The sequence below is a fragment of the Marmota marmota genome, unplaced genomic scaffold (assembly GCF_001458135.2).
Source record: "Marmota marmota marmota unplaced genomic scaffold, marMar, whole genome shotgun sequence".
In the NCBI taxonomy this organism is placed as follows: domain Eukaryota; kingdom Metazoa; phylum Chordata; class Mammalia; order Rodentia; family Sciuridae; genus Marmota; species Marmota marmota.
Genome location: NW_025999842.1, coordinates 30,616,380 through 30,642,332, shown reverse-complemented (window position 1 = coordinate 30,642,332; position 25,953 = coordinate 30,616,380). Strand labels below are relative to the sequence as shown.

The 25,953-nt window shown below is 41.3% G+C and overlaps 1 protein-coding gene across 3 annotated transcripts in view; it reads left to right on the top strand.

Annotated features, from left to right (window-relative positions):
- The window catches only part of Fyn (FYN proto-oncogene, Src family tyrosine kinase), a 202,281-nt gene that overhangs the window by 142,245 nt on the left and 34,083 nt on the right, over window positions 1–25,953 (top strand). For 2 of the 3 annotated variants that reach the window (XM_048790209.1, XM_015500317.2), the window contains 7 exons: window positions 4,128–4,385; window positions 8,567–8,663; window positions 15,481–15,579; window positions 18,296–18,399; window positions 19,369–19,518; window positions 22,028–22,192; window positions 25,239–25,418. In XM_048790209.1, the coding sequence (XP_048646166.1) occupies window positions 4,139–4,385; window positions 8,567–8,663; window positions 15,481–15,579; window positions 18,296–18,399; window positions 19,369–19,518; window positions 22,028–22,192; window positions 25,239–25,418 (1,042 nt within the window). In that variant the 5' untranslated portion in view covers window positions 4,128–4,138. Of the gene's footprint in view, window positions 1–4,127; window positions 4,386–8,566; window positions 8,664–15,480; window positions 15,580–18,295; window positions 18,400–19,368; window positions 19,519–22,027; window positions 22,193–22,603; window positions 22,760–25,238; window positions 25,419–25,953 lie in introns of all 3 variants that reach the window. The other variant, XM_015500326.2, reaches the window with a different exon arrangement.

The window sequence follows — 25,953 nt, the reverse complement described above, 5'->3', positions numbered from 1 at the left end:
GCCAGTGGCCTTTTTCCCTTTTTAGTACCCAACTCAAGTATACACCTAAGACCTCACAAGTCCTGTGACATGGGAACTGGAGCATACAGGCATTACTCTTGATCCATGTATTAGGGAATATGAGCGCTATCCATGTTTAATGTACATCTGGCAGACTAGACTGCAGTCTAAGGCCTTCAATAGGAATGAGTATGTGTACAACTGACCTCGGGTCAGAAGACCCTGTTCCTATAGTAGCAAATAGATCCAGCCCTCCAGATTAGTTTCACCTGACCCCTAGAGAGCTTTTGGAAGAGTATAGAGGCCAACCAAGACATAGCTACAGCAAGTGCTGTGATTGGTTGATAACGTCTGCCATGCTCATGGGAGCAGGATATGGCCATCCTTAAATTCTGAGTCAGACAACTCTTCCCTAGTTGCCTAAGGCTGTTGGAAAAGATCCACAGAACTAAGGAAGATTTTAGATTTTATTTTCATAGTAGAAGCAGGGCCCCTCAGTTGGAAAAAGGGTTGAAGAATAGAGGCCTCATAGCCATAATCGAGACACCTTGACCACAGGCACATTGAAATGCTCTTCCACTGACTTTTCTAAGGATGACAGCGTGTAGACGACTCCAGCCATGAGATTAGGTGATGTTTTACTACTCAGAGAAACTCTAGGGCCCCATTTCCAGATTGGTATTATTCAGTGTTTCCCAGTAACCGACAGGTCTAGAGCCAGCATATTAGTACATTCTGTGTTGACAATGGACTTAACAGCTTTGGACATAAAAGCCATAGCACATAATTTACATAATAACAGTAGCCTTACTGTAACCCCAAAGCCCAGAGTTTGCCTCATGGCAAGGAGCCTTATCACGTGGAGTACAACTCAGCACTTCCCTCTGAATCTTCCATAGGAAATGGTTAGTCTGACCGCCCCACGTGGGAGGAAGAAGACCACAAATTCTTATACAAATATTTTCATTGTGATTAACTTTTAATGACTTGAGCTTGTCTTTACTGGCTTATTTATGTTTCTTCATGTGTGTCAATAAAGATGAGATTAAGCAAGATCTGTGTAGAAACATTACTTAATTCAAAATTTTGGATGCATGAAATGCTATTCCTAGTATAAAAGAGGATTGTTTTCTCTAAAATTATTTTGGTTGAGGTTTTTTTTTTTTTAATTCACTAAACAAACATTTATTGATTACTTCTGTGTGCCTAGCAATATTCTGGGCACTAAGGATACATCTGTGAAACAAAAACCACAAAATAATCTCTGCCTTCAAGGGGTTGGTGATTTTTCCCCTTCATTATTTCATAAAATTATATGTAAGCTGTTGGTCATTTATTACAATATATTACTTTTTTTTCCAGTGGATTTTGGAAGATTATCTTCTTAGTTTGATCAGATGTGAGGTCCTATTTTCTGCAGGGTTTCCGATGTAGTGTTTGTTTTATTTGGCTGGAGTTTTAAGACTAGTTTGTAATAAGAGGTCTTATTAGTTTTAGGTTCTGTTTCTCTATCATGGTGAACAAACTTTTAGAGAAAAATCAGAGCCTTTCACATCAATTTTTTAGACTGCCTCCATTTTCCGAAGGAAAGCCTTCTGGGTTACGTGTTAATCACATGCATGTAAGGGAAATGGTTATTATACTATTTCAACTATGTAGGTATAAATTCTTTCCTCTCTGTAAATCAGGATTTCTCAACCTTCATGCTGTTCACATTTAGGGCCAGGTAATGATTTGTTGTGAGAAACTGTTCTGTGTATTGTAGGATGTTTAGCAACATGCCTGGCCTCTGCCCACTGGGTGCCAGTGCTACCCTTCCACCCTGTATCATGACAGCCAAAAATATCTCCAGACAGTGCCTAAATGTCCCTTGATGGGGAACCATGATGTAAATGATGTGATTGTGGAATTCAGGTTTACACCCTCTAATTACAGGTCAATGAAATCCCTGCGGTGGGGGGGGGGGGCAGCACTTGAGATAAGAATGTTTTCTGTCTGGCCTTTTTAGAAGCTTAAAGCAACTTTCCACCTTGAAAGAGTTAATATAGAGTAAGCCGGATATTTATCAGTCCAATGAAGCAATATCAACAACAAATGATGGAAGGCCTTCAGTAAATCATGCCTTGGAGATATTTTGCATTTCCTGTTGAAAACTTGTTAAAATCGTTCATTTACCGTAAGTTAAAAAGCATGTTGGACACAGTAGACTATAAGTTAATCTCAAATGATTTATTAGGAAATATGTTCCAGATTTGGTGACCTCAGCTCCAGCAGTAGGCGGCTCATTTGCAAACATTCCCATTCTCAAGAACTGACTCTCGATTTAATAAGTATTTATTGAAACTTGTACTTTGCGAGGGCTTCAGAATGATCTAACATTTGCTTCTGTGACCTGCTCCAGCAGAACAGTAGTGCTCGGAATGGTGCCCTTGGGAATCTTCCCGTCCTAAGTGGCAGCCCCCACATTGGTTGCAAGATAAAATAGAAAAACTTCATAGCCCCAATTTTTTCCTGTCCTGTGCCAGCTCTGCCTTCCCCAGTGGCTGCATATTATTACACATGATGTCATGCATTTCTCATTTGACTCTGTGGTCCCAAATGGGCTGCTTCTCAGAGTTTTCGCAAGGACATTCACTGCAATTTCTACCTACCCATCTGTCTACAGTTCGAAGTGGACCATTTAACCACCTTACTTTATTTTTTGGAATTTTTGTCACTTCTCACATACATGCCAGTAAGTTAGAAAATGTAGGGCACACTGCTGATAAGTCACTGTAAGAAGGATTGGCCTTGAGGCAAAAAGTGAAAGAGAAATATAATGAGCTACAGAATCTTTACTTATTTGGTTATGATTCATTGAGCATGTACTGTGTGCCAGGCACTGGCAATATAGCAATGAGGGGAATGGACAGGGCCCTGCTTTCCTGGAACTTGCAGTCCACTGGGCAATGGAACAAGTGAACAGGCCATATTTTAATATCACACCATAGGTACCATGATGAGGGAAATCAAGACGCCATGGGAGCACTTAGGAAAACACTATCCCAGTCTGGGGGAAGGTGTGTGTGTGTGTGGGGGGGGGAATCAGAGAAGGTTATGCAGAGGAAGTGATGCATTTACTGGGAATAAAAGATTCCCTGCATATCCAAGAAGAGGGAGAAAGAGTGTTGAAGGCCAAGTTCTGAGACCTGAAGGTAAGTGGGGGGAAAGAATGGAATCTTTGAGGAACTGAAATATTAGTCATGTTTGAGTAGAAGCATGTGAGACAGGAAGAGTGAAAATAAACAAGGAGGAAGGAACAAGGATGCTTCTCCAGATTCTGACTTGAGCAAGCTGGTCTTTGGAAGTACCATTTCCTAGGATGGGATGCTTGGAGAAATGGGTTTGAGGCGGGTGGGGTGACAGTGATTCAAGTTTTTAATCCATCACTATCTCTAGAACATAGGAGTGGGTTGTTTGGTGTTTTTTTTTTTAATATTTTTGAAGAATGTCAAAAGCTAATGGAAATTTGAAAAGTTAATTAGCAGCTTTAAATGATTGTATTACTGAGGGCTATCTTGGGCCTCTTAGGTTCTGGCAGTTTTATTTTCCATTCAGTAACTAGTTCTTCATTTTGATTCTTTTTATCCTTTTGTGCTTGAAGAAAAGGGTACCCATGAGTGAAGAGGTCTGGTGAGTTTTAGGGACCCTATTCTGGCTTTTCCAGTACTTCCAGGCCCTCTTTACAATTTCCTTTGCCATGATGGAAGTTTTTGTTCTAGAATTGTTTATGGAGCATGCATTATTTTAAAGATAACCTGAGAAAAGCATAATGAGAACCATTTGTGTGTAATATTACAGAATTTGAGGTGTGCAGGCCTCATCTGAGGAAGATTGCTACATGGTGAACACCATCCCTGTGCTGATCCTGTCTTCCAGGGGACATGGGGAACAAGTGAGATTGTGAATTAGGGGAACTAAGATTCCCGCTCACCATCAATCCCAGCTACTGCTTTTCTTCACGTCCTCCATAGGCCTAAAATATCCAAGGACGGGGTCAATAAATTATTCCTCTGTAGCATTAAAGCAACCCAGCAACTACGGAGCATCCAAGTTCATGCATCTCCTTCCTGGTTTTTTTTTCCCAGGAATTTAGATAATGGGCTGTGTGCAATGTAAGGATAAAGAAGCAACAAAACTGACAGAGGAGAGGGATGGCAGCCTGAATCAGAGCTCCGGGTACCGCTATGGCACAGACCCCACTCCTCAGCACTACCCCAGCTTCGGCGTGACCTCCATCCCCAACTACAACAACTTCCACGCAGCCGGGGGCCAAGGACTCACTGTCTTTGGGGGTGTGAACTCTTCGTCTCACACTGGGACCTTGCGTACGAGAGGAGGAACAGGTAAGCACCTACTGGGAGGGAGGGGGACAGCTGTCCTTAATTCTTTTGGCAACTGAACGTACGTGTCCCAGTCAGCTCCCTTGGACTAACACTGAAGACTCAGGTCAGTTTCCACCTACCCTCTACCAGATGAAGAGCCGTTATTAAAAAACCAAAGCTTGGTGTACACATCAAAATGCCTGACTACGGAGGGCGGGGGATCCCATGTTGCTGCTCTGTAGGATTCTGCATGAGTGAGTTAGTGAGCTATGGCATTCTAGGCCCTGTAGCCAAGGGCTGTCAACCCTGGCTAGCCCAGAAGCGCCAGGGAAGCTTTTTCATAGTACAGTTGCCTAAGCGCCACCCCAGATCTTGGGAATCAGAAGCTCCAGGAGTGTGTCTGTGTGTATCTTGAATTTTCCAGAAATGAATGCACTTCCTCCCACCTCCCTCCACCGCTTCTGGTGGGACGCACCTTCTTCCTCATCTTCCTGATCTCCAGCTTGCCTGTCATTTCCTGGGCAGATGGGGTCATTTGGCAGCATGATATTTGATCATTCATCAGCAGTTCTATGATATTTCCATTATCTTCTGCATGACTGAGATTATCAACCCTCAAGTTTTTCCATGTATTTTTTATTCTGTTGTTTGTGTGTGTTTTAAAGACAAGTCTTATGTATCCTTAAGAGACCATTCTCTCTTTCTCCCCCACCCTCTGTCTCTCTTAAGTTTCTATGTCTTTCACATCACACAGCTATATGATACTGCCATGTGTACTTGCTGACTTAGCTAATACTTTATAAAATATCTGGCTCACATTCTCAAACATATGTTTTCCAAAATATTTGTAAGTTATCTCATGCATCCTTAGCCTTCCAGATCTTTTCCCAGTATATGAACCATGGTAACTAGATACATGACATTATTTGTTCCAAAATTGTTTTATTACAGAAGTTTAAAAGAATGCAGCATCTCCCAGCTCATCTGGGAGCAGATGTCTTTGCCTTATATAATGACTCATTGTGCCTTTTTATCAGGGGAGTTTCCACTAACAAAGCATTAGCAGGGCTTCTCTCCCACCCCACCCCACTGCACCCAATACATGGTAATGTAGTTATTTCAGGGCATCTGACCCAAAGCCTTTGGACAGTGTTTGCTTCTCTGGTACTAGCATGTGAAACTCTGCCCAACAGAAAAACATCTATGTTCACCCCTGTACTGCAGTGACTCTAGCTTTCCCTTTTCTCCAAGCCTTGTGTGGTACACTCACCCATCCCTCCTGTCTTCCCAGAAAGTCTCTAGAAAGGAGGCAAGAGTCGTGGACTGGCAGTCTAGGGCCCTATGTCTTTTGAGGATGCAGAAGAAAAGAAGAGTCAAAACTGTACCCAGCATGTACAGACCGACAGACAGACACATAGACAGAAAGACACATACACACACCTCTACTGTAAGAAGCATGAGTGCTTGACCAGTACAGACTTAATTCTGCCAACACAGGCACCATCCCTGATCACTCATTTATGAATGCTGGACATAAACCCCTTAGTCTGCAGGTACCATTAAGTGCACAAGAAAGGGTTACTTGCTTCTAATACGTACGTGTACACTGCAGTCAGGGACAACCTTAGTCTAAGAGGCCATCTGATCTCTTATCCCCAGACATGGCAGATTTTCCTGCCTTGTATTAATTGGTTGTGCAGTCCTTTCTCCCAGTGCTACTTTTAGTCCCTTAAGGCCAAGAACAGTGTCTTCATTTCTCAGTAACCTCCTTCAATTCCCTCCTCAGTCCCTAGGATATTAAAAACCCTCAGTAAGAACTTGTCAACTGATGCAAGGAGAAAGTGGGCAGGTCCATCTCCATGGGCCTTCTTTGGTTTCCACACAGCAGAATGGCTTGGGTCTGTTGTTGTTGTTGTTGTTTTTCCCTCTGTGTTTTAATTTCTGCATTATAGTTGTACATATGGATGGGATCTGTTGTTACACAGTCATATATGCACACAATATAACAATATAATTTGTCCAATATCTACCCCCAGCACTTCCCCCCTTCCTCCTGCCCTCCCACCCCTTGGTTCTTTCCTCCATTGATCTCCCTTTGATTTCCATGAGATCCACCCCCATCTTTCTTTTTCTCTTTCCTCTCTAACTTTTGCATATGAGAAAACATATGTCTCCTGACCTTCTAAATTTGATTTATTTTGCTTAACATAATTGTCTCTAGTTTCATCTATTTTCCTGCAAATGACATAATTTCATTTTGCTCCAGTGGGTATATACACTACATTTTCTTTACCCATTCATCCGTTGATAGACACCTAGGCTGGTTCCATAGTTTGGCTGTTGTGTACTGGGCTACTATAAATATGGGTCTTCATGTATCACTGTAATATGATCTTGGCTCTGTTTTTAAATATATACTAAAGAGAATCTGTTAGTAGAGTATTAAATAAGAATAAGCATGAACTTAGAGGCACCCACATATTTGTTTGAAGCCACTCTCTTTTTTCGGCAAGCACTTTACCACTGAACTATATCCAAAGCCCCCAAGCCATTCTCTTTTCTAACCTTTTAAAGTAATCCGAACAAAGAAACCAGTTGCCCAGTAAGCCCTTCTCTGTATGGTCAGGCCATCTGAGTGCCGACTCTCCAGCAGTTAGTCCCACTTGGGATGGGGCGGAAAGATAAGTCCTTCCACTCTCTCTAATTCATGTAAGTCTCATGGACACATCTGTTCCCTTGGAACTACCTACACAGCAACATGGCAGCTTGGTAAAAGAGCAGGGTATATGCCATCAGGCCATAGCAGGCACTGTGAAGCGTGTGGAGATCCAAATGAGAAAACAGGTCTCAGAGAAATGAAATGTTTTAGTTATCAATTCTTGAGTAAAATTATCACAAAATTTAGCAGCTTATAATAATACGCATTCATTATCTCACGGTTCTTGTAGATCAGGATCCAGGAATGATTTACCAGAGCCCCCTGCCTCAGGATCTCCCCCAGCTGCAGTCATAGTGTGCTGGCCAGCCAACTACTACAGTCGGCTCACAGTTCACCTGAAAATGATCTGCTTCTGAATTCATGTGGTGTGGTTATTGGCAGGTTCTGTTCTCCGACTGCTAGCCAGTTCTTTGTCACATGGGGCTTGCCATCATGGCATCTGGCTTCATCAAAGTGTCCAAGCTGATATAGAAAGAGAGTCTTCTAGGAAGATGGAGTCACCATCTTCTCAACCCTCATCACTTAAAGGGCATCCCATCACCTTTGTGCATTCTCTTGGTTAGAAGCAAGTCAGTAGGTTCAGTCCACACTCAAGGGAAGGGGATAGCACGAGGACATGAGTACCAGTGGCAGGAGCCATTGAGAGCCAGTGAATACCAGTGGCAGGAGCCATTAAGAGCCACCTTAGAATTCTGCCTATGGTATAAAGTAAGTCATGGGCCAGTGGGAGTCTGGACATTTTTTGCTGTTGTTAATAAACTTCTGCAAGGCAGAATGGGCCTCTTTAGGGAGCCTCTAGATGAGAAGACATAGAATGGGTGAGTACTATAAGACCGTGGGAGGAGAGGAGAGTGCAAGGAAGGAGGAGGCCAGGGAGAGAGCAGTGAGTATCAGCAGGGGGGCCAAGCAGCTCAAATCTACAAAAGCAATTGCAGATGCCAAGGGCAGTGTACCCCTCGTTGGAGTGAGCATTACAGAACCTAAGCCACAGAAAGAGTTTTCTGTTACACTCTACATGACTATTATGCCATGGTAAAGAGTGACCCAGTTTACCCATGACTATTATGCCATGGTAAAGAGTGACCCAGTTTACCCAGACTTAACTTGGGCTCCCAAATAGAGGAGAATGTACGTGAGAGAAACAGTGCCAGCCCTTGCTGCAGAGTCCTGCTCATCTGAACCATAATGCTGCTGCTTCCCTTGGACATCATGTTAGTATTTGTCTCTTCCCCAGGGCTCATTCAAAGGTATGCAGAGAGAAGTCCTCCAGCTCCAGGTTTTTGTCACATCAGATAATGATCCCCTACAACAACCAAGGCATAAATTTGATCCCGTGCCTCTGGTTTTCCCACATTAATTATAACACTTCATCACGTTATTGGGACTGACTAAAGGTAGATTTTGAGAATGAGATTTGAGCAAAGACTTAATTTCTTAGCATTAATGTCCCCTTGTGTAATGATCTCTCTCCTTCTTTTATCAGGAGTGACACTATTTGTGGCTCTTTATGACTATGAAGCACGGACAGAAGATGACCTGAGTTTTCACAAAGGAGAAAAATTTCAAATATTGAACAGCTCGTAAGTTGGGGATGAAAGGGGAAAGCATGCATGCCTTTCAGATTGGGAAAGGGCTCTCGTGTGCAGCCTATGCCTTGTCAAGTGCCAGAAAAGGTAAAAGAATGATTGAGAAATTCACTAGTTCAAAGCCATGTAATTTGAGAGAAGAGCTGAAGGCACAGTTTAGTGCTATATAATGCACTATGTTTATGTTTCCTGTACTTTTTCTTATATTTCACCACCATTTTTAAAAAACATCTAGTTTGTTGAATTTTCACAAATGGAGCGTGCCTGTGTAACCAGCTCCCATGTATGTTCAAGAGGCTTTTCAGAAGATGCAAGAGTAGCAGAGTCCACGGTTTTGGGTGTGGGTTTTAGTTTAAAGGTTGTAGGCCAGGTACCATGGTGCACATCTATAATCCCAGCAGCTGAGACAGGAGGATCGCAGGTTCAAAGCCAGCCTCAGCAATTTAGCAAGGCCCTAAGCAAATCAGCAATACCCTGTCACTAAATAAAATACAAAAAAAAAGGGCTGGGGATGTGGCTTAGTGGCTGAGTGCCCCTAGATTCAATCCCTGGTAGGAGAAAAAAAGAAAAAGGTTGTAGAAGCAGCAGCATTACCTTCCACTGTCCCTGGCACTTCTCTCTCAAATGGTTGGCACATGACTTGGCCACCCACATAACATACTCTCTATCATGAGATTTTCTACACATTTCGGATGTCATACTAGCTAAGCCCTCACTTAGGGCCAGCAACAAGTTCCTTCTGTTTTCACAACTGCAAAACAGTCCAATGGGTAGGGCCCATGGAGGCGTTCCCCCATAATGAAAATCTTTGTGTGGCAAAAGAAGCAACAATTCCACCCTCTCAGTGAATTACTACAAGGCAGGCTTTTAAAATGTGGCTCCTAGGAACGATAGTTAAGCAGGGAGTGAGAAAGTTAAGAGTGATACTTACTTCTCAAATTTGACCCTTAATACTTCTATAAGCAAGAGTAAATATGGGTCACATTTTCCTAGGGTTTTAAAATATTATCTCTATTAGCTTAAGGCAGTGTGCACAGATGAGAGCCCTCCAGAAAATTCCAGTCTCCTTAGAATATAGTGGTGTCCCTCATCAGCAAGCCAGGTACCCCAAGTATTCCCATGAGCTCTCTCCAGTGGTTAGGAAAGATTGCCACCTGGGGGCCAAAGGGTGGGTACACCAGGAGCTTATCCCATGCCACCATGTCTGGTTGCTTTTGCATCTTCTCTGCTCTCTGAGCAAGCTGGATTTTGTGGTGGTAGAAGGACTTAAAGCCTGGATCCTCAGCTTTTCCAAAAGATGAGCATGGGGAGGTGAGAGGGAGCCCTGCTCACACCACACCTCCCCTTAGACCTGGACACTCCCTTTAGACCTCCTGGGGAAAACCCACCCCTCCCTTAGATGTACCCCAGCTCTCAGGACTATACACTAAGAACATGCCACCTTTCAACAGCAAGAACTGAGTCCCTCCATGAGCGGCCAGTAGCTCTTGTCTAGACATCAGAAGACACTGTCTACATAGCCAGTAGCCACAGGGTTTTTAAAAATTACTATTATTGTCATCATTTACAAAGGTGTGGATGCATTTATTTGTTTTTTACTTAATGATATACATGCAGAAAAGTACACAGATGGACAATGTACTTGGCAATAGTTGTACAACAGGGTGAATGTGCTCACTGGCACATAATTTTACACTTAAAATGGTTCAAGGAATATATTTTATGTTTCCTACATTTTTTCTTATATTTCACTGCCATTTCTTAAAAGCATGCAGTTTGCTGAATTTTCACAAGTGGAACATGCTGTGTAACCAGCTCCCAGGTCAGGAATATTACCTGCCCCTCCTCCCCCCCAGAAGACCTCCTCCTGTAGCCACAGGAATTTGTTTAAAATAGTAAACAGCTGCCATTTATTGAAGGCACCTTATGTGCAGGCCATATGCTGAGCTACAAATGCTCTCATTTATTCTTCAGAACAACTGTCTGAGGTATGTGTCATCGTCATCCTGAGATATCTGAGGAGTAGGAGGCCCAGGTTAGGGAACTGCCCAAATGCAGAAAGCTACCAGGTGGCAAAGCCCAAGCTGGGAGGTGGAGGCCACATCCTGAGTACAAGGTCAGGTGTGATCTTGGAAGGACCCAGATACCCCCACCAAAGGCAACTCAACCACCCAAGTTACATGAAGGTTTAGAAAGTTGGCTGAGAGGTGAAGAGGAGGGAATTTGGACTTAATTTCTTCTGGTTTCTGATTTCTTATTGTTAGTTTGATTCTCAGATGAATGCTTCTTGTCAAAATCTATTAACTTTAAATTCTGAAATACGCACCACTTCCCCTCCCCGGTTTATTCAATATTCCCTAAATGGCAAGACTGATTACAAATTTAAAGCTATTTGTAAATTTAAAAGGTAAGAACCAGGAGTAGCAGGAAGCACCAAGTACACCCAGCTCTGCTGGCGGGGGGTTCTCCACAGTGCTCATGGGTCTGCATCAAGTTATAAGGGCACTTGCAAAGTCAGTCCCTATCAAAGTCAAATTCTTGACTTCTTTTTTTTTAATTTTTTTTAATTGTAGATGGACACAATACCTTTATTTTGTTTATATTTATGTGGTGCTGGGGATTGAACCCAGTGCCTCACGCATGCTAGGCAAGCACTCTACCTCTGAGCCACAGCCCCAGCCCATGATTTCTTCTTTGTTAATCCAGAAAGGATCTACTATATCATCAAACTGAATTTTGGAGAAACATTTAAGGGGTGGCGGGGAGTCCAGTCTGTATTTTGTGATTTTCATGCATGGCCTTTGATGTTTACAGAGGCCTGTTGGTCTTCTCTGACCCTGTTCTCCTAGGAGAAACCATTACAAAGGTTTTCTCCCCTTAATGTTTTTCCCTTTTACTAGTGAAACTCCTCATCCTACATGCCATTTAAATGCCCTTTTGCAAGGTTATGGAAAAGAAAAATGAGGTTTGAGTCAAGGGTAATAACAGGGAAGAGAAAATCTTGAAGGAAAAACAAAGCCCTGACTGAGGCAGCCGGAGCACTCCTCCCCTGCAGGCTCCTGCCTCTGGCCCCTCCCTTACAGAAGAGGGACGGGAGGCTCCCTGGACAGCTGCCATACCTCCCACTCCTTAGCCCTGTCAAGAGGCAGAGACTGGAGGCCACATAGTTTGGAATGTTGTTTTCGTTTTTTCGTTTAGGGATTCTGCAATACTGGGGATCGAACCCAGGGTCTCACTCACTCTAGGCAGGTATTCCACCACTGAGCCACACTCCCAGCCCAGGTTTGTTTGACAATGCAGCGCCCACCATAGGATGGGTGTATGCAGATGTGCCCAGAAGCAGAGGCACTGCTGCCCAGCATGGGCAGGAACACTTTACTGACCTGTTGTTAAAGCTCCGTGTGGTGTGTCAGGACATTATTGAACTTGAACCTATTTAGCAAAATACTTAAATGCATCCATTTTATTCCCTTTTTTCACATTTCATGACCAGTGATATGCCCAGCGATATCTCAAAACAATGACTCTTTAAAATATGTATAATATTTTACCCAGAGTGAAGTAGTGGTCATTGCTAGGGCCTCTTTACCAGTGTTTTATGTAGTGATCAGAAGAAATCCTGGTTTAGAGCCACCCCGCCCAAACATTTGATAAAATTATTATGTCCTCTGAAAGCAAGATGGGGAATAATCAAATTTAGAAAGAATCCAGCATTTGTAATAAAAATACTCAATGGCTGGGCAGATCACGCTGACTGCTGTTGGCAAATACCAGTTCCTGACTCCATCAGGGCTCCAAGGTACCTGGGCTCCCAGATCCTAGGACAAGTCCTGTTAGCATCTTTGGGGATTGGGGAATAGACTCTTTTAATAAATCCTTAAACCAGAGGAACTGGTGGGTTGTTATAAAAAGTTAGAAGCCAGCACCAGGTTTAAGTAATACATTTGAATCAAAACAATATAACTATTAAAGAATAGCTCACCAAGTGTGAATAAATTGAAAAAAAAACTGAACTGTAAAAATAGTTTAAAGAGATGCAGCTTTAATAATGCCAGTTGCCCAAAATAACCCAATTAAAGAAATAAAAATACTGTGTGAGAGATCCTGTTCTGCTAAATCAAATGCAATTTGTGGAGTGTATTATTTATTTGTAGGTGAATTGTATTTATTCACATAACTCCTGATGGACATTACTGAATCTGTACCAGACCCCTTGGGCCCAATGTGAATAATCATGAAGCAAATGTAATAAAAATGTGAGGCTCGTTTCATATACATTGAGTCTTGTCACCTCATGGTGGTGAAAGTGACCCTAATGGTCTAGAAACAGAGAAATCAAAGATGGTATCTTTCTCCTGAGTAACTGAAAGCCCTTGTGAGATTAATGGGGTCACATAAGGAAGTCATAAACTCTTCGTATATGGCTTTCAAATGAGCCAATAGTTGGGATTCTAATCTATTCTAAACTATTTAGGTGCCTAGATCAAAATGAGATAGTTAATACTGAATCTGAATTGGAAATTACTTCATTATTGCCAAATCACCTGAATAAGACTGGGCTTCTCCCAATTTGCAGTGAAATATATTGGCTTCCTGCACCCATTGACATTCCCACATAACCCTGATATTGATGCTAGCTTTTTTTACCCCCTTAATTTAATACTATTAGAACTAACCTGATGAAAGTTATGGTGTATTGAAAAATAAGCCTGTGCTACAAGCACTTAATTTTTTCCTCGCCATTTTGGAGGTTGAAGAATGTGGGGGGGACGGGGGCGGGGATGATGGGTGTTGTTAGTTTTTTATGTGATGAAATGTCTCCATCTAGTGGAATTTCAGAGCAGTATACGTTGTCACTATATTAGAAGGAAGACTGTCTCCAGAAGCCATTTCTTTATCTGTCTAATATTGAAAGAAGAAAATAAATTTCTGCATGTTCTTAGATGATAGGCTTGTAACTGTATGCATTCAAAGACAGGGATGCATCACACAGAGAAGTTGCATGGTGTAGAGTCCACATACTTGGTAAAAATCTCCAATTCTTCAGTTGGGCAGTGAGTTCACATATTCTTTGATATGTATAAAAATTTCATAATAAAAATCTGGACATGAGCTGGTTATAACTTTAAAGAATTTTCTGGATGTGAGAACCACAATCTCCCTCTTTTGATTCATCTATGTGTTTAATAGGGTTTAAAAGGAGAGATTGAGAAACTAATTAAAAGATACGTTTTAGAAATCCTTGGAAGCACCCTGGTTTTCCATGAGCTGTTCTGTAATTTATGCAAACACTTTCCCACATCTGTACCTGGGTTGGCTTGTGCTTAGGGGTTCATCTTTAGAGAACACTGAAGGAAGACTCGGGTCTAATATGGAGGCTGGTTAGTTTCTACCTAAGTCAATCTGGGGAAGATCTTTACCCCAGCTCAAAGCCAAAACACGTTCTTTCCTGAGAGCTTTGACACAAAGCCCAGCCAAAAGATTAAAAAAAAAAAAAAAAAAAGACCGAAGATTTCTCTTGCTGTCTTCAAGGGCCAAAAAAGGATGAAGAGAAGGTGTTGTACCTCTGATGGTCAGTCTGAGAGGTCTGATGTACTCACAGGCAGTCATGTCCCCTTCTACCCTCACTTGCTTGACTGCAGGCTAGTGGGGGGACACTCTTCCAGTCCGAGATGCAGCCCCCACACATGGCCTGTCACCATTGTTTATTCATTTTGCGGTACTAGGGATTGAATCCAGGGCCACTCTACCACTGGGCTACATGCCCATCCCTTTTTACTTTTTATTTTGAGACAGGGTGTCACTAAGACGCACAGGCTGACCTCTACCTTGGGATCGTCCTACCTCAGCCTCCTGAGGCGTGGCCACACCCAGCTCACCTACTGTTAATGGGAAGAGGCACACACTCCATCCCCGTTCTGAGTCTCCTATAAACCTGTGTGAATTTAAGCATATGAACTTAAACTGCTTCATTTACTCAGTGACTCTAAGCTAATAGTAATGTCCTCTGAGAGCTCCTAGAATATCAGTTTGTTCCCCGCAACGGTGAGAAACAAACTGATATGACTAAAAATCTCACTCCCTAGAAGTATTGCACTTCGCCTGCATGTGCCCACGGCTGCGTCCAGCTGCCCTCACCCACCCAGTACCATGAATATTTGATGGAATAACCTAAAACTGAAAATGCCTGGGAAGACCTGTCCTATTGCAGCCTTGATCATTCTACCTGCAGAAAGATGCATCTCCTCATTTCCTAGAGGGTGGGCAAGACAGGTATCCAGAGCACGCATGGAGCAGAGATGAGGCCTCCTCACAGTCTTCCCTCTAGACCATCCGCAGCTGAAATGCTTTTCTAGAGTGGGCTGAGGCTGGGTTCCCTTCCCTCTCTCCAGCTGTGTCTCTTCACAGGCAAAATGCCCCCCCAAAAAAAGACCCGGCTCATGACTAGATCCTACATTCTTTTTTATTATATTTATTTTTCATTTTACTTATTTGTGTGTATGCCTGTGTGCTGGGGATTAACCCAAGGCCTCGTGCACTCTAGACAAGCTGAGCTTCACCCCTACCCCTGAGCCCTGCTTTCTTAATTCACAAATAAGGCAGGAGAACACAGGTTTCAACCCATAGGTGATTGAGATGGTAAACTATCACACCTTCATGGGGAGGAGCTGTGTTGGAGTTTAGAGAAAAGGAGTGAGGCTGGAGAAAGCGGGTGACAGAAGGACTAGGTAATAGACTTCTTACATCATCAAGTCTACCTGCAAAACATTGAAATGGGCAACATATTCACTTCCCTCTTTTTTCTTTACAGGGAAGGAGATTGGTGGGAAGCCCGTTCCTTGACAACTGGAGAGACGGGGTACATTCCCAGCAACTATGTGGCTCCAGTTGACTCTATCCAGGCAGAAGAGTATGTTTTGGTTTTTGTTTTATTTTACTTAACTACTTGCTTTAAAGAGTTGCCAGAATAAAATGCCATTGACTTTGTGCAGGATGGAGAAGAACTTCACCACAGGGATTAAGCCTTGAGAGAATATGGTAACGCTGTGTTTCCCAGGCTTTATACCCTGGTTTTTGTCATAGCTACATAATACTTGTATTATTATTAACTTAATGTTTTCCTTTAAGCCTGCTCACTTTTTAGGTTACATCTATTTTGAAAGGAAACCTTATGTCTGTCCCCTAAATGAAAACCCACTATAACTCATTATAGATTTTTAAACAACCATAAAAATAGGACAGAATTCTAGCCACGGCATATATTATTGCCAGCACAAGGTTGGCCTGTAGTCTGCTTCCTGGGACAGTGAGAGACAAAGAATTATTAAAGATTAAACCAAGATTTTTTTTCTCCTCAATGTAATCAGAACTATTAAAAGAGTGCTGAAAAGATATACCTTCCATGCATCTCACATACAGTATGTCCCATAGCTTGGGAAATACTATGGTGATGAATTTAAAATATTCCTTTAACTGGGATCTCAATTGTTTTCACTGATAGTAAGTAATGACCAGTTATGATAGTAAATGATGACAATTTTTGGCTTAAATAGTCCAACGGTAGCAGTTTAGGAAGATGGTCAGTAGGCTGAAGGTCAGTGGAAGGAGGGATGACTACTGTTCTTTCCTGACCTGTGGAGGTGAACAGGCAGCTGTGAAGGGGAGACCTGCCAGAGTGGCAGTGTGCCAACCATAGCTTCTGATCTGAAGGAAGGGAGGTGGGGCCATGATCGTTCACACAGGGAACTCGGCCTCCTCCCCAACACCTTGGGGACTTGCCTCACCAGAAAGGGAGTGGAGAAAAGTCAGTCACTGAGCCCAACCTTTGGCTCTGATATTTAATTTTGCCGTGGATTTGTTTAAGCACTGCAAGGAGGATTAAACTCTATACCCTAGCCAAATCCCCAACTGGATGGTTCTCTTGGCTTTAACTCCCTTGTATCTCTTCTACTAAGAAGATCTGTTTTGTTTTCCACTCTCAAATAGTCAGTGGTTCTGAGCGGTTTTTTTTTTTTTTTTCTCCTAATAAGTGTGTTTCATCACTGGTGAACAAAGGTATTTGTATTGAATTTTGATTTTAGGGCAGATTTGCAAACATCTTTGTGTTCTTTCAGAATAAAAAGGACTACTGAAAGGTAGAGTTACTTTGATTTAACTGGGAACCTACTGGCTAAAGATTTAAGGTATATTTCTAATGGTCAGGTTTTTTAACATTTTGTTTTTAAAGAACAAATTTAGACAAAAAAAAAAGCTGTGGTTTTACATGTGCAATTAATTAGCATTATTTCAAAATACTGCTGTTCAGGTGCAATCCATTGTTCTAACAAGTCCCTTTTGACCACTATTTTACACACCATTTTAATTGGGTTATTGATAAAAACTCAGAAAGACATTTCTCAAAAATAATTGGTGTGATATTCTTCACACCAACTAGTGCTAGGTTAGGGATTGTCACCCACTTTGGTACCTCTGAAGTCACTGAGGAACTCACATGTGCTGTGTCTTATCTTCAGTGAAGCACTCTCATTCAAAAAAGAATTTGACAATGAATATATAATAGCTGTGTTCATGTATAATGAGCTAAAACTTCATTTTAAAAACTGGGTCCTCTCATAGTCAAATATTCGAAAAGTTATTCCTACGCACGGATTCCCGTGGAATGCTTCAGAATTCTCCCTTGGGTTCTTGAAGCACCCTCCGCTATTTCAGCACCTAGTGCTGACATGTGAACTAATTGCCAGGCAGCGCGAGGGCTTGCAAGTCCTGGGGGGAAGAGAGAAGACAAGAAACTGAGGTCCTGACGTGCCTTGAGGTGGTGCCTCCTAAAGTGGCACAGAAGTGTCATTAATTGGTTCCCAGGGAGTGTTAAAATGTCTACGTCACCAAGTCATCTTTAAGGACAGGCTCCCTGTGCAGTCACTGTCCCTGCAGCTGTGCCAAAGGGGAGCTGTGCAGATCACAGACCAGATGTTCCGTGGACTCCTTCTTTCTACTTATCCAAGTCCTCACACCTGCTTTATAGGAAGAGAAAATCAAAATGAGTGTCCAAGGGCAGCAGTCATCTTAAATCAGGGGCAGACTTAACAATTTTTTTCAGAGTTCCTGTAGGTGGGAAGTTACTGGAAGTATCATACATCTTTATTCTTTATTCTTTCAAAGTGACTTTCTTAAAAAAAATAAATAAAATAAAGCTTGATTAACAATCTTTCTATACACCAAGACTGTGTTTTGTTATTTCCCAGGAGTTGTAATTATGCTCCAAAATCAAGGGTCTCGTAACTGAGCATGGGAAGCCTCTCCTGCAGTTGCCACTTCAAAGCAAGGTCTTAGATTTCTCTTTCCATGCACGCAGGTGGCAGTTTTAACACAAGCCAGTTCCTGTCATCCTGGCGGGAAGGAAAACAAGTCACAATTCACAGCTGACTTTTTGAGAGTGAAAGAGATGGAGTAGAGATAGAATCAGGAATAGATTGAAAGAGAACTTCATAAAGCTAGAAAAATATATTATGGGGAAAGGCTAAGGGTATAATTGCAGGTGAGGGGCTTCATGGGGAAATAAACACCACACTGTCCAACTTGTAGATGACCATCATTAAGTATGTTCTCTCCTTTGATTTCACTTAAAGGTGGTATTTTGGAAAACTTGGCCGAAAAGATGCTGAGCGACAGCTTTTGTCCTTTGGAAACCCAAGAGGTACCTTTCTTATCCGCGAGAGCGAAACCACCAAAGGTAAGATAACAAGTTGAAGAAGTTGGCCTGTCATTCAAATCTGCAGATTAGTCAGAGGGGATGAAAGGCTTATCTCTAATGTACAAGGATTTTAAAATGGCACAGATCCTCCCTGCCTTGTGAATGGAGTCCTGCTTTCAGTTTTTCCTCTAGGCCCTAGAACTGCAGACAGCTCCAAAAGAACTACAGAGGATCAGAATCAAGACTTCCTCCTGAAAGCAGGTGCTGGGCAGCTTTCTTGCTCCAGGCCCACAGATCACAGGGTTTCAGAAGTTTTTTAGAATTATGATTTTTTTTTCCTCAGGTGCCAGTCATACAAGTTGTTTTTGACCTCTTCGTGGGGTTTTTTTGCTTTTTTATTTTTGTTATTTTTGTTTTTTTTTTTTAGTAACTGAGGACTTCTCTTCCTTTTTATTATTTAACAACTCATTAGAACCCATAAGAGGAGATAGGTCAAGGGGGAGAAGAGTAGGGACCTTCAGGTTTGGTCTTTCAGATACTGCTTATCTGTTCCTGTCAACTGCTGTGAAGCAGAACTTTGAAGCTCACTTCTAGAGAAACAGCCCTTCAATTTGTTTTGTGCAAACTTTCCCTATCTTCTACCATACCTCATAGGAGAGGATCCCTGGGATGCAGGCTCAGCTGGGAGTCCTTGTTCTTCTCTTGATCTTGCCTAAGGGGTCTGCTCGGTATGAAATTACATACCAAATAGAGTATGTTAGAAAAGTATCCAGGAAGCTTCCAGGCTCCAGGGCAAAATCATTTTATTTGCTAGTATCTTTTGACATTTGCAGGACACCAAAAGTTGTCTTTCTCCTGTTACTTAGTGGAGATGTCATGTGTATGGATATATGTGTATGTTCCCTTAATAACTATTAATTGCAATAGTCAAGTAAATGAGACCTAAAAAAAACAAAACAAACTAGTACTCAAATGATTGGCACTGCTAACGCTTTGCACATTTGCCAGGTGCCTATTCACTTTCTATCCGTGATTGGGATGATATGAAAGGAGACCATGTCAAACATTATAAAATTCGCAAACTTGACAATGGCGGGTATTATATCACCACCCGGGCCCAGTTTGAAACACTTCAGCAGCTTGTACAACATTACTCAGGTAACTTTGATTCTAACTACCTACTTAACCATTCAGGAGCTAAGGGAGTGGGTGGTGCAGAGCTCAAAGGGAGAGTGGGAGAGGGGAAAGGAATGACAGCCATATACAAAGTCACTGGTAGAGGGTTTCTGAGTGGCTCTGGGGTTGTCGTCCTAGAGCTGTTATTATGATTGCGTGTACCTGTCAGAAGATTCTGTAACGTTCTAATTCCCCAAGTAGAAGTAGTAGGTTAAATCTTAAAAGTTGTCTGTGTGTTCAACTTCATTTTCAAATCCTTGCAAGTTATCTTTTCCCATTCCCTCCATTATGGAACTTAGAACTATGAAAAGAAGAGGGTGTGGTGGCTGGGAGGGTACTTTTATGGGGACTACAGCAGGGAGCATTGGGTTCCTGCTGTAACTTTACACTCAGAACTGCTGTGGGACACCTGCACATGCATTCGGTGCTCCTGACGGGGTGACTCTCCAGTCCATTTCTCGTGCATTGCTTCCCCATCAGTCCTAACTAGGTTTGTACTTATGTGACCCACAGTTCTTAGACCTACTACATCCACTGCATTGAACTTTTCAAAATTACATTAGTCTCTGTCCTAATACCCAAGTGTCATCATTATTTTGTTCTTCCTTATTTATTGTTCTTCCTTAGTTATTAGGTGTATTTAGGTGTGCAGCTTGTGCATTTTATTCAAGAATGTGGCTTTTATGTGCAATTGTTAAAATGCTTTCTTCCCTTGGTTAGTAAGTGATCCCACCATTTTGTACATTCACCTGATATAGATATAGGTATACAAGTACAGGTCTCTATCTACACATCTCTATGTACACCTCTCTACATTTCATTGAGCCCTGGAGTTTTTTATGTGACCCATGTATGCATTTTGTATCGTTCTTCACAACAATGACATGATTCCAGAACAGTATGATTTGACCTCTGCTGTTGCTCTATGCACATTCATTGAAAAGTACATTTCTTAGCACGAAATAACAATCTTTTGAAAAATGACTGTAAGAAATATCTATATATTGATCCTGGTCACTAATGAGCAATTTAAAAAATTCACAACACCTGGAGTACTAGTTGATTCAGGCCTCGGCTAACTTGGTTTATGCGGATTCTAACGAAATATTTGAGAGAAATGGAGCAGAATATCTCCCTGAGCTTAAGTGATATACTCAAAATGCCTGCATGTTGTAAGGATTTCAAATGCTGAAATATATTTCATTACAGCGAAACATCAGCAGGATCCCTAGGGTTTGGATCATTTGAAAATACTGTATTGGAAAGGGCACCTTAATAACATCATAAAGCTGGAAGGAGAGAAGGGATATGAAGAACAATAGACATTTTTTAATCTCAGGGAAAAAAAATCCATCTCAAGTTAGATTTGTTTTTATATTGGCTTTTCTTCTCCTTCCTCTTCACACATAAAATGTCTTTGAAATATTGACACATAAATAATTTCCTGCCTAAATATCTCAGAACCTGATTCCATCAAAGAGAAAGGAGTAGAAAGTTAGAGTTAGATTTCAGAGAAAAATCAACACCATGTTTGCTTTTCCTGGATCTGAGAGGCTTCCAGGGGATGGGAGGGGCTCTGGGCAGTTCTTGTCCTTTCCCCAAGTTCTTCTTCTGTGCTGCCTGTCTCACCTGACTGATTTTTAACATGGTGTTTCATCAGTTTCCCCTTAACATTGCTAGATCCTAAAAGGTATATTCGTTTTAAAAAGAAAGAAGGGAGGAAAGAGCTCCCGGTAACATCTGAGTGATATAGCTACTGTTTTTCCTCCTCTTTCACATCATTCAGTTTCTGTGAATGTTAGTTTTTCCATTCTTTCTCCTTTCAATCCATACTCCTAACTTATACAGAGAAGACTGTTATAAAATTTTTTTAAAAATAAAAAAAAACAGCATAGAAGCAATGCAAGCATATTTGACTGGTAGAATGGAGTCTGAAATCTCTGGACATGTGGCATCCTTTCCTCTGCCAGGGGCAGCCTTCAGCCTTGCTAGATCCTCTATGGGAGGATCTCATACTGAAGTTAAGATTTTAAATGTACTCATACCAGAGAACCCTCCAGTCCCCTAGGTAATCTAGATATTAGTGAGGGAAAGAGACAGTCATGCCAACATTCGTTAGTCTAAATGTCCTCTTTGAAATCAGGGAGAGGATTTTCAGGATCCCAGAAGACGTGTTATGAGCACTTTAGGCTGATAGTGATTTTCTTACTTGTGAGTACAGAGACCAAAACAGTTTGTCTCTATCTCTATATAGACTATATTACACCTGGGGGCATGGAATAGTTCAAATTTAATATGTCCCCTGTCCTATCTGCAATGAGAAGGCTTCACAGTGTGGCTTTGGATCCTCCAAGGTGTGTGCCGTTCTGTGCTGAGCAGCCCTGTCCAAGCTCCCCTGGGCGACAGCAAGTGTGGGTTTGCATCTGTGCGTGTTGTTACATGTGTTCTGCTCTTCTCTCCCTCTCTGCCGCTGCCCCTGCTCCTGCATCAGAGAGAGCCGCAGGTCTCTGCTGCCGCCTAGTAGTTCCTTGTCACAAAGGGATGCCAAGGCTTACCGATCTGTCTGTCAAAACCAAAGATGTCTGGGAAATCCCTCGAGAATCCCTGCAGTTGATCAAGAGACTGGGAAATGGGCAGTTTGGGGAAGTATGGATGGGTATGCTGAGATTCAATTACTCTCTTATTAGCTTCCTCGTTTGGGAAATCCCAAACCGCAAAGATGGAAGGTGAGAATAAAAACTTTATGACAAGAAAGAATTACTCTTCATAAGGAATCCTTTTTTTATTTATTTTAACTTCAAGATTCTGGAATTTATAGAAAACAGACAATAAATGGGCGAGGCTGACAGATGGCTCAATTGATGCTCTTATATGAACCTCAGTTCATAAACCAATAAACAGTAGAGGAAATGTTCCAGCCTGCATAAAATGTCTTGCCCTTCATTTCCAGCTGCAAATATTTGTTGAATGTCGCCCTAAAGGGCAAGTCACCTTCCATCTTTCCTAGTGCATGCATGATTATGGATTATAAGGACTGTGTTTTCTTTATTAATTCCCTTTCCTGTAGAGAAAGCTGATGGTTTGTGTTTTAACTTAACTGTGATTTCATCGAGTTGTGCCCCACAAACTTCTGGATTGGCTAAAGATGCTTGGGAAGTTGCACGTGACACCTTGTTTCTGGATACGAAGCTGGGTCAGGGGTGTTTCGCAGAAGTATGGCTTGGTAAGGCAGAGGGTGCATTTTGTTTTGGCTGTATCTCAAAGCCATTGAAAGGACAGTGTTGAACAAAAACATATATGGTCATTGGTACAGTGGCAACGTGAATAACTAGATGGACACAGGCCATCCTGATTTTCAGGACATGATGATGATACCTTGCAGTTCTCACCTGTTCTACTTCTTGTGGTTAAATACCTGCAGAACAGGAAACCAACACACTGTAAATGTGGTGGTTTTCTAAAAAATGGAAAGGTAAGATTATATATATGGCTATAAAGGAAGATTTTTTTTTTTCACTTACAAGGCCTGAGTTTGATTCCTGATAAGCTGACTAAAACAAACAAGGGGCTTATTTAACATCTTTGAGCCTCAATTTTCTCATCTGTAAAACCAGAGTGATATCCACTACATGTGTATGATTGTTGGGAGTATTACCTAGAACAATATGTTTAAAATCCCTTGCAGGTAGTATGTATTCAGTAGACATGCCTACTTCTATTTGGTTGCCACTGATTAAGCCAAATGCACTGGACCCTAGAAATTGCTTTTATAATTCCTTTGGGTCAGTTGCAGTTTTGCTTATCCATGCACTTACACCTCATCCAAAAATGACTATAGGTAAAACACGATTAAAGATTAGAGAATCCTTCTTCCTCCTTCCTTAGAGTCTGTTTAAAATGATATAAGTAGATACCTGTGGCTATGTGCAATTCAGGTCTTTTTAATCTGCATTTTAAAAGTCAATGCATCCGGGCTTGGTGGTACACACCTGTCATCCCAGTGACTTGGGAAGCTAAGACAGAAAGATAAAAAAGGGCTGAGGATGTGGCTTAGTAGTTGAGTGCCCCTGGCTTCAATCCCTACTACCGCCTCGCCAAAAAAAAAAAAAAGTTAATGTAGATAAAACAAGACTTGGCAAATAGTAAGTACTATACAGATATACATACTTGGATAGACAGATGGATAGTAGAAATACGCTCGGACATACACAGATGTGTGTTTCTATTATCCATCCATATTTCCCTCTCCCAAGTCACTGAGAACCCTTATTATTGTATCCATCTCTCTCTGGACTCTATCTCAACTACTCTAAGACAAATTTATATGATCTTCTCCCTTATCTACCCAATTCACAATTGGAGTTATGGGTCCTAATTGGATCTTATAAGAAAATTTATTTTTAAATTTTATAATTATCAACAATAAATCAGTACTCAGACCACTAAGATTTTCTTGCCCACGAAACATAAAACAGCATGTCCTCATAATTGGAATGGATGCATCTGTAGTTTCCCAGGTGTTATTAGAGAGGAAGATCTCACTTTACTTAAATTTAGGGGTATAAATCTCAAAGATCACTTACAAATTGTCAAGTTTTCCATTAATACTTACTGGTAAATATTTTATGAGATTTTTTAAGTCTCATGTTACAATTATATGAACCATGTTTTAACAGGATAAGGAGAATTGTCCCAATTTACAGAATTCTTAGATCCTAAAGTCATAGATTAAATACAAAAATAAATCTTAATATAAACCTGTCTTTCCAATAGAGAATAGCAATCTAAATTAGCAGATTTTTCTTTTCCCTTTATAAAATTACCCTTCAAAGCCTTAGGACTAACAATGGAATACACATAAAACCCAGCATTTTGTTTTATTTTTGAATTTGGGAGCTGAAAGACACTCAAAAGATAATCCAGTTCCGTACTTGTGTTTTACAGATGAGGTAACGGATCTCAATCATAAACCAGGCCTTGGATCAGCTAGTTTTTAACATGGGAAGCTTAAGTATTTCTGTTCCTTGTTAGCTGCTGTTTAAGTTCCCTAGTCTTCTGAATAGAAACCATCATTCCTGTTGTGGCTGACCATCAGTATACCTGAGGAATTTGTCTTACCTGAGAAAGTATTGGCAAGGAGACCTTCAGCTCCTTGCCAATGCTTTTGTGCATGCTTGGCTCAGTAGTTCCAGGACTCAGTCAAGTAGCTCATCCATTGCAGACAGTCAAAAGTCTGTCTCAAGTCAGTTTCCAAGCACCCTCAGTGTATTACCACATTTTTTTAATGGCGCACCCATAAAATGGAACTTAACCAGATTTTTTCCATGTTTCTCTGTGAACTCAAGGATGGCTATTGGATGGCTAGACCTGTTTTAAACCCTTGACTTTTATCACTGTAAACAAGGGTCCAGAGCTTTGGTATATATTTGTAATCATGTGCCCAAGTGAAAAAAAGAAAATAATATGGATCAAAATAGAAATAAATAAATAAATAATATATCCATCGCCATTAAAAAAAAACTCATTTCTTTGTTAAAATACTTGACTGAATCCTTGCGATTGACTTTATCAAAAAAAAATGAGGTTTTTTTAAAAACTTAAAAATCTAACTTTATGCATGTAGCTATTAGTCAAAAACTTTTTTTTTTTTTGCCATCAGAAGAGGATTTTGGATTTGACTTAATATTGTGGGATGTTTGTAGGTACCTGGAATGGAAACACAAAAGTAGCCATAAAGACTCTTAAACCAGGCACAATGTCCCCTGAATCATTCCTTGAGGAAGCGCAGATCATGAAGAAGTTGAAGCATGACAAGTTGGTCCAGCTGTACGCCGTGGTGTCTGAGGAACCCATCTACATCGTCACCGAGTATATGAATAAAGGTCAGCAATGCTTCTCCAGCTCACAGTTACTTCCAGGGGCTGTCTTAGAGAGGAAAATGTATCTGCCTTTTGGTTTTTTCCCAGGTTTTTGCATGATCCAGTATTCCGGCCAGGAAACACAAATTGTGTGCTTATAATATTTTTAAAACCGACTAACCTTGAGTTTGCCCCCAAATCTTTGTGAAATGCAGTGCCTTTTGTGTGTTGCACATGTCAGTAATTGAAGTTCTTCTCCATAATTAAAGCATTCACTTTAATATCAGGAGTGATATAGAGGCTATGATAATTTGCTGTGATTTTGCATGCAGCAGCTTCTGTTAAATTTCCTTTTTGTAGGTCTAAATGATAAATATCTTATCTGGGAATGGGGATATAGCTCAATTGGTAGAGTGCTTGCCTCACAAGCATAAGGACCTGGATTTGATCCCCAGCATCACACACACACCCCAAAAATAAAAATCTTATCTGGGCTGTTTAATTTCCATCATTTCAACATCTTTTTTTTTCCAGTTCTCCACTTAAATAACAGATGAAG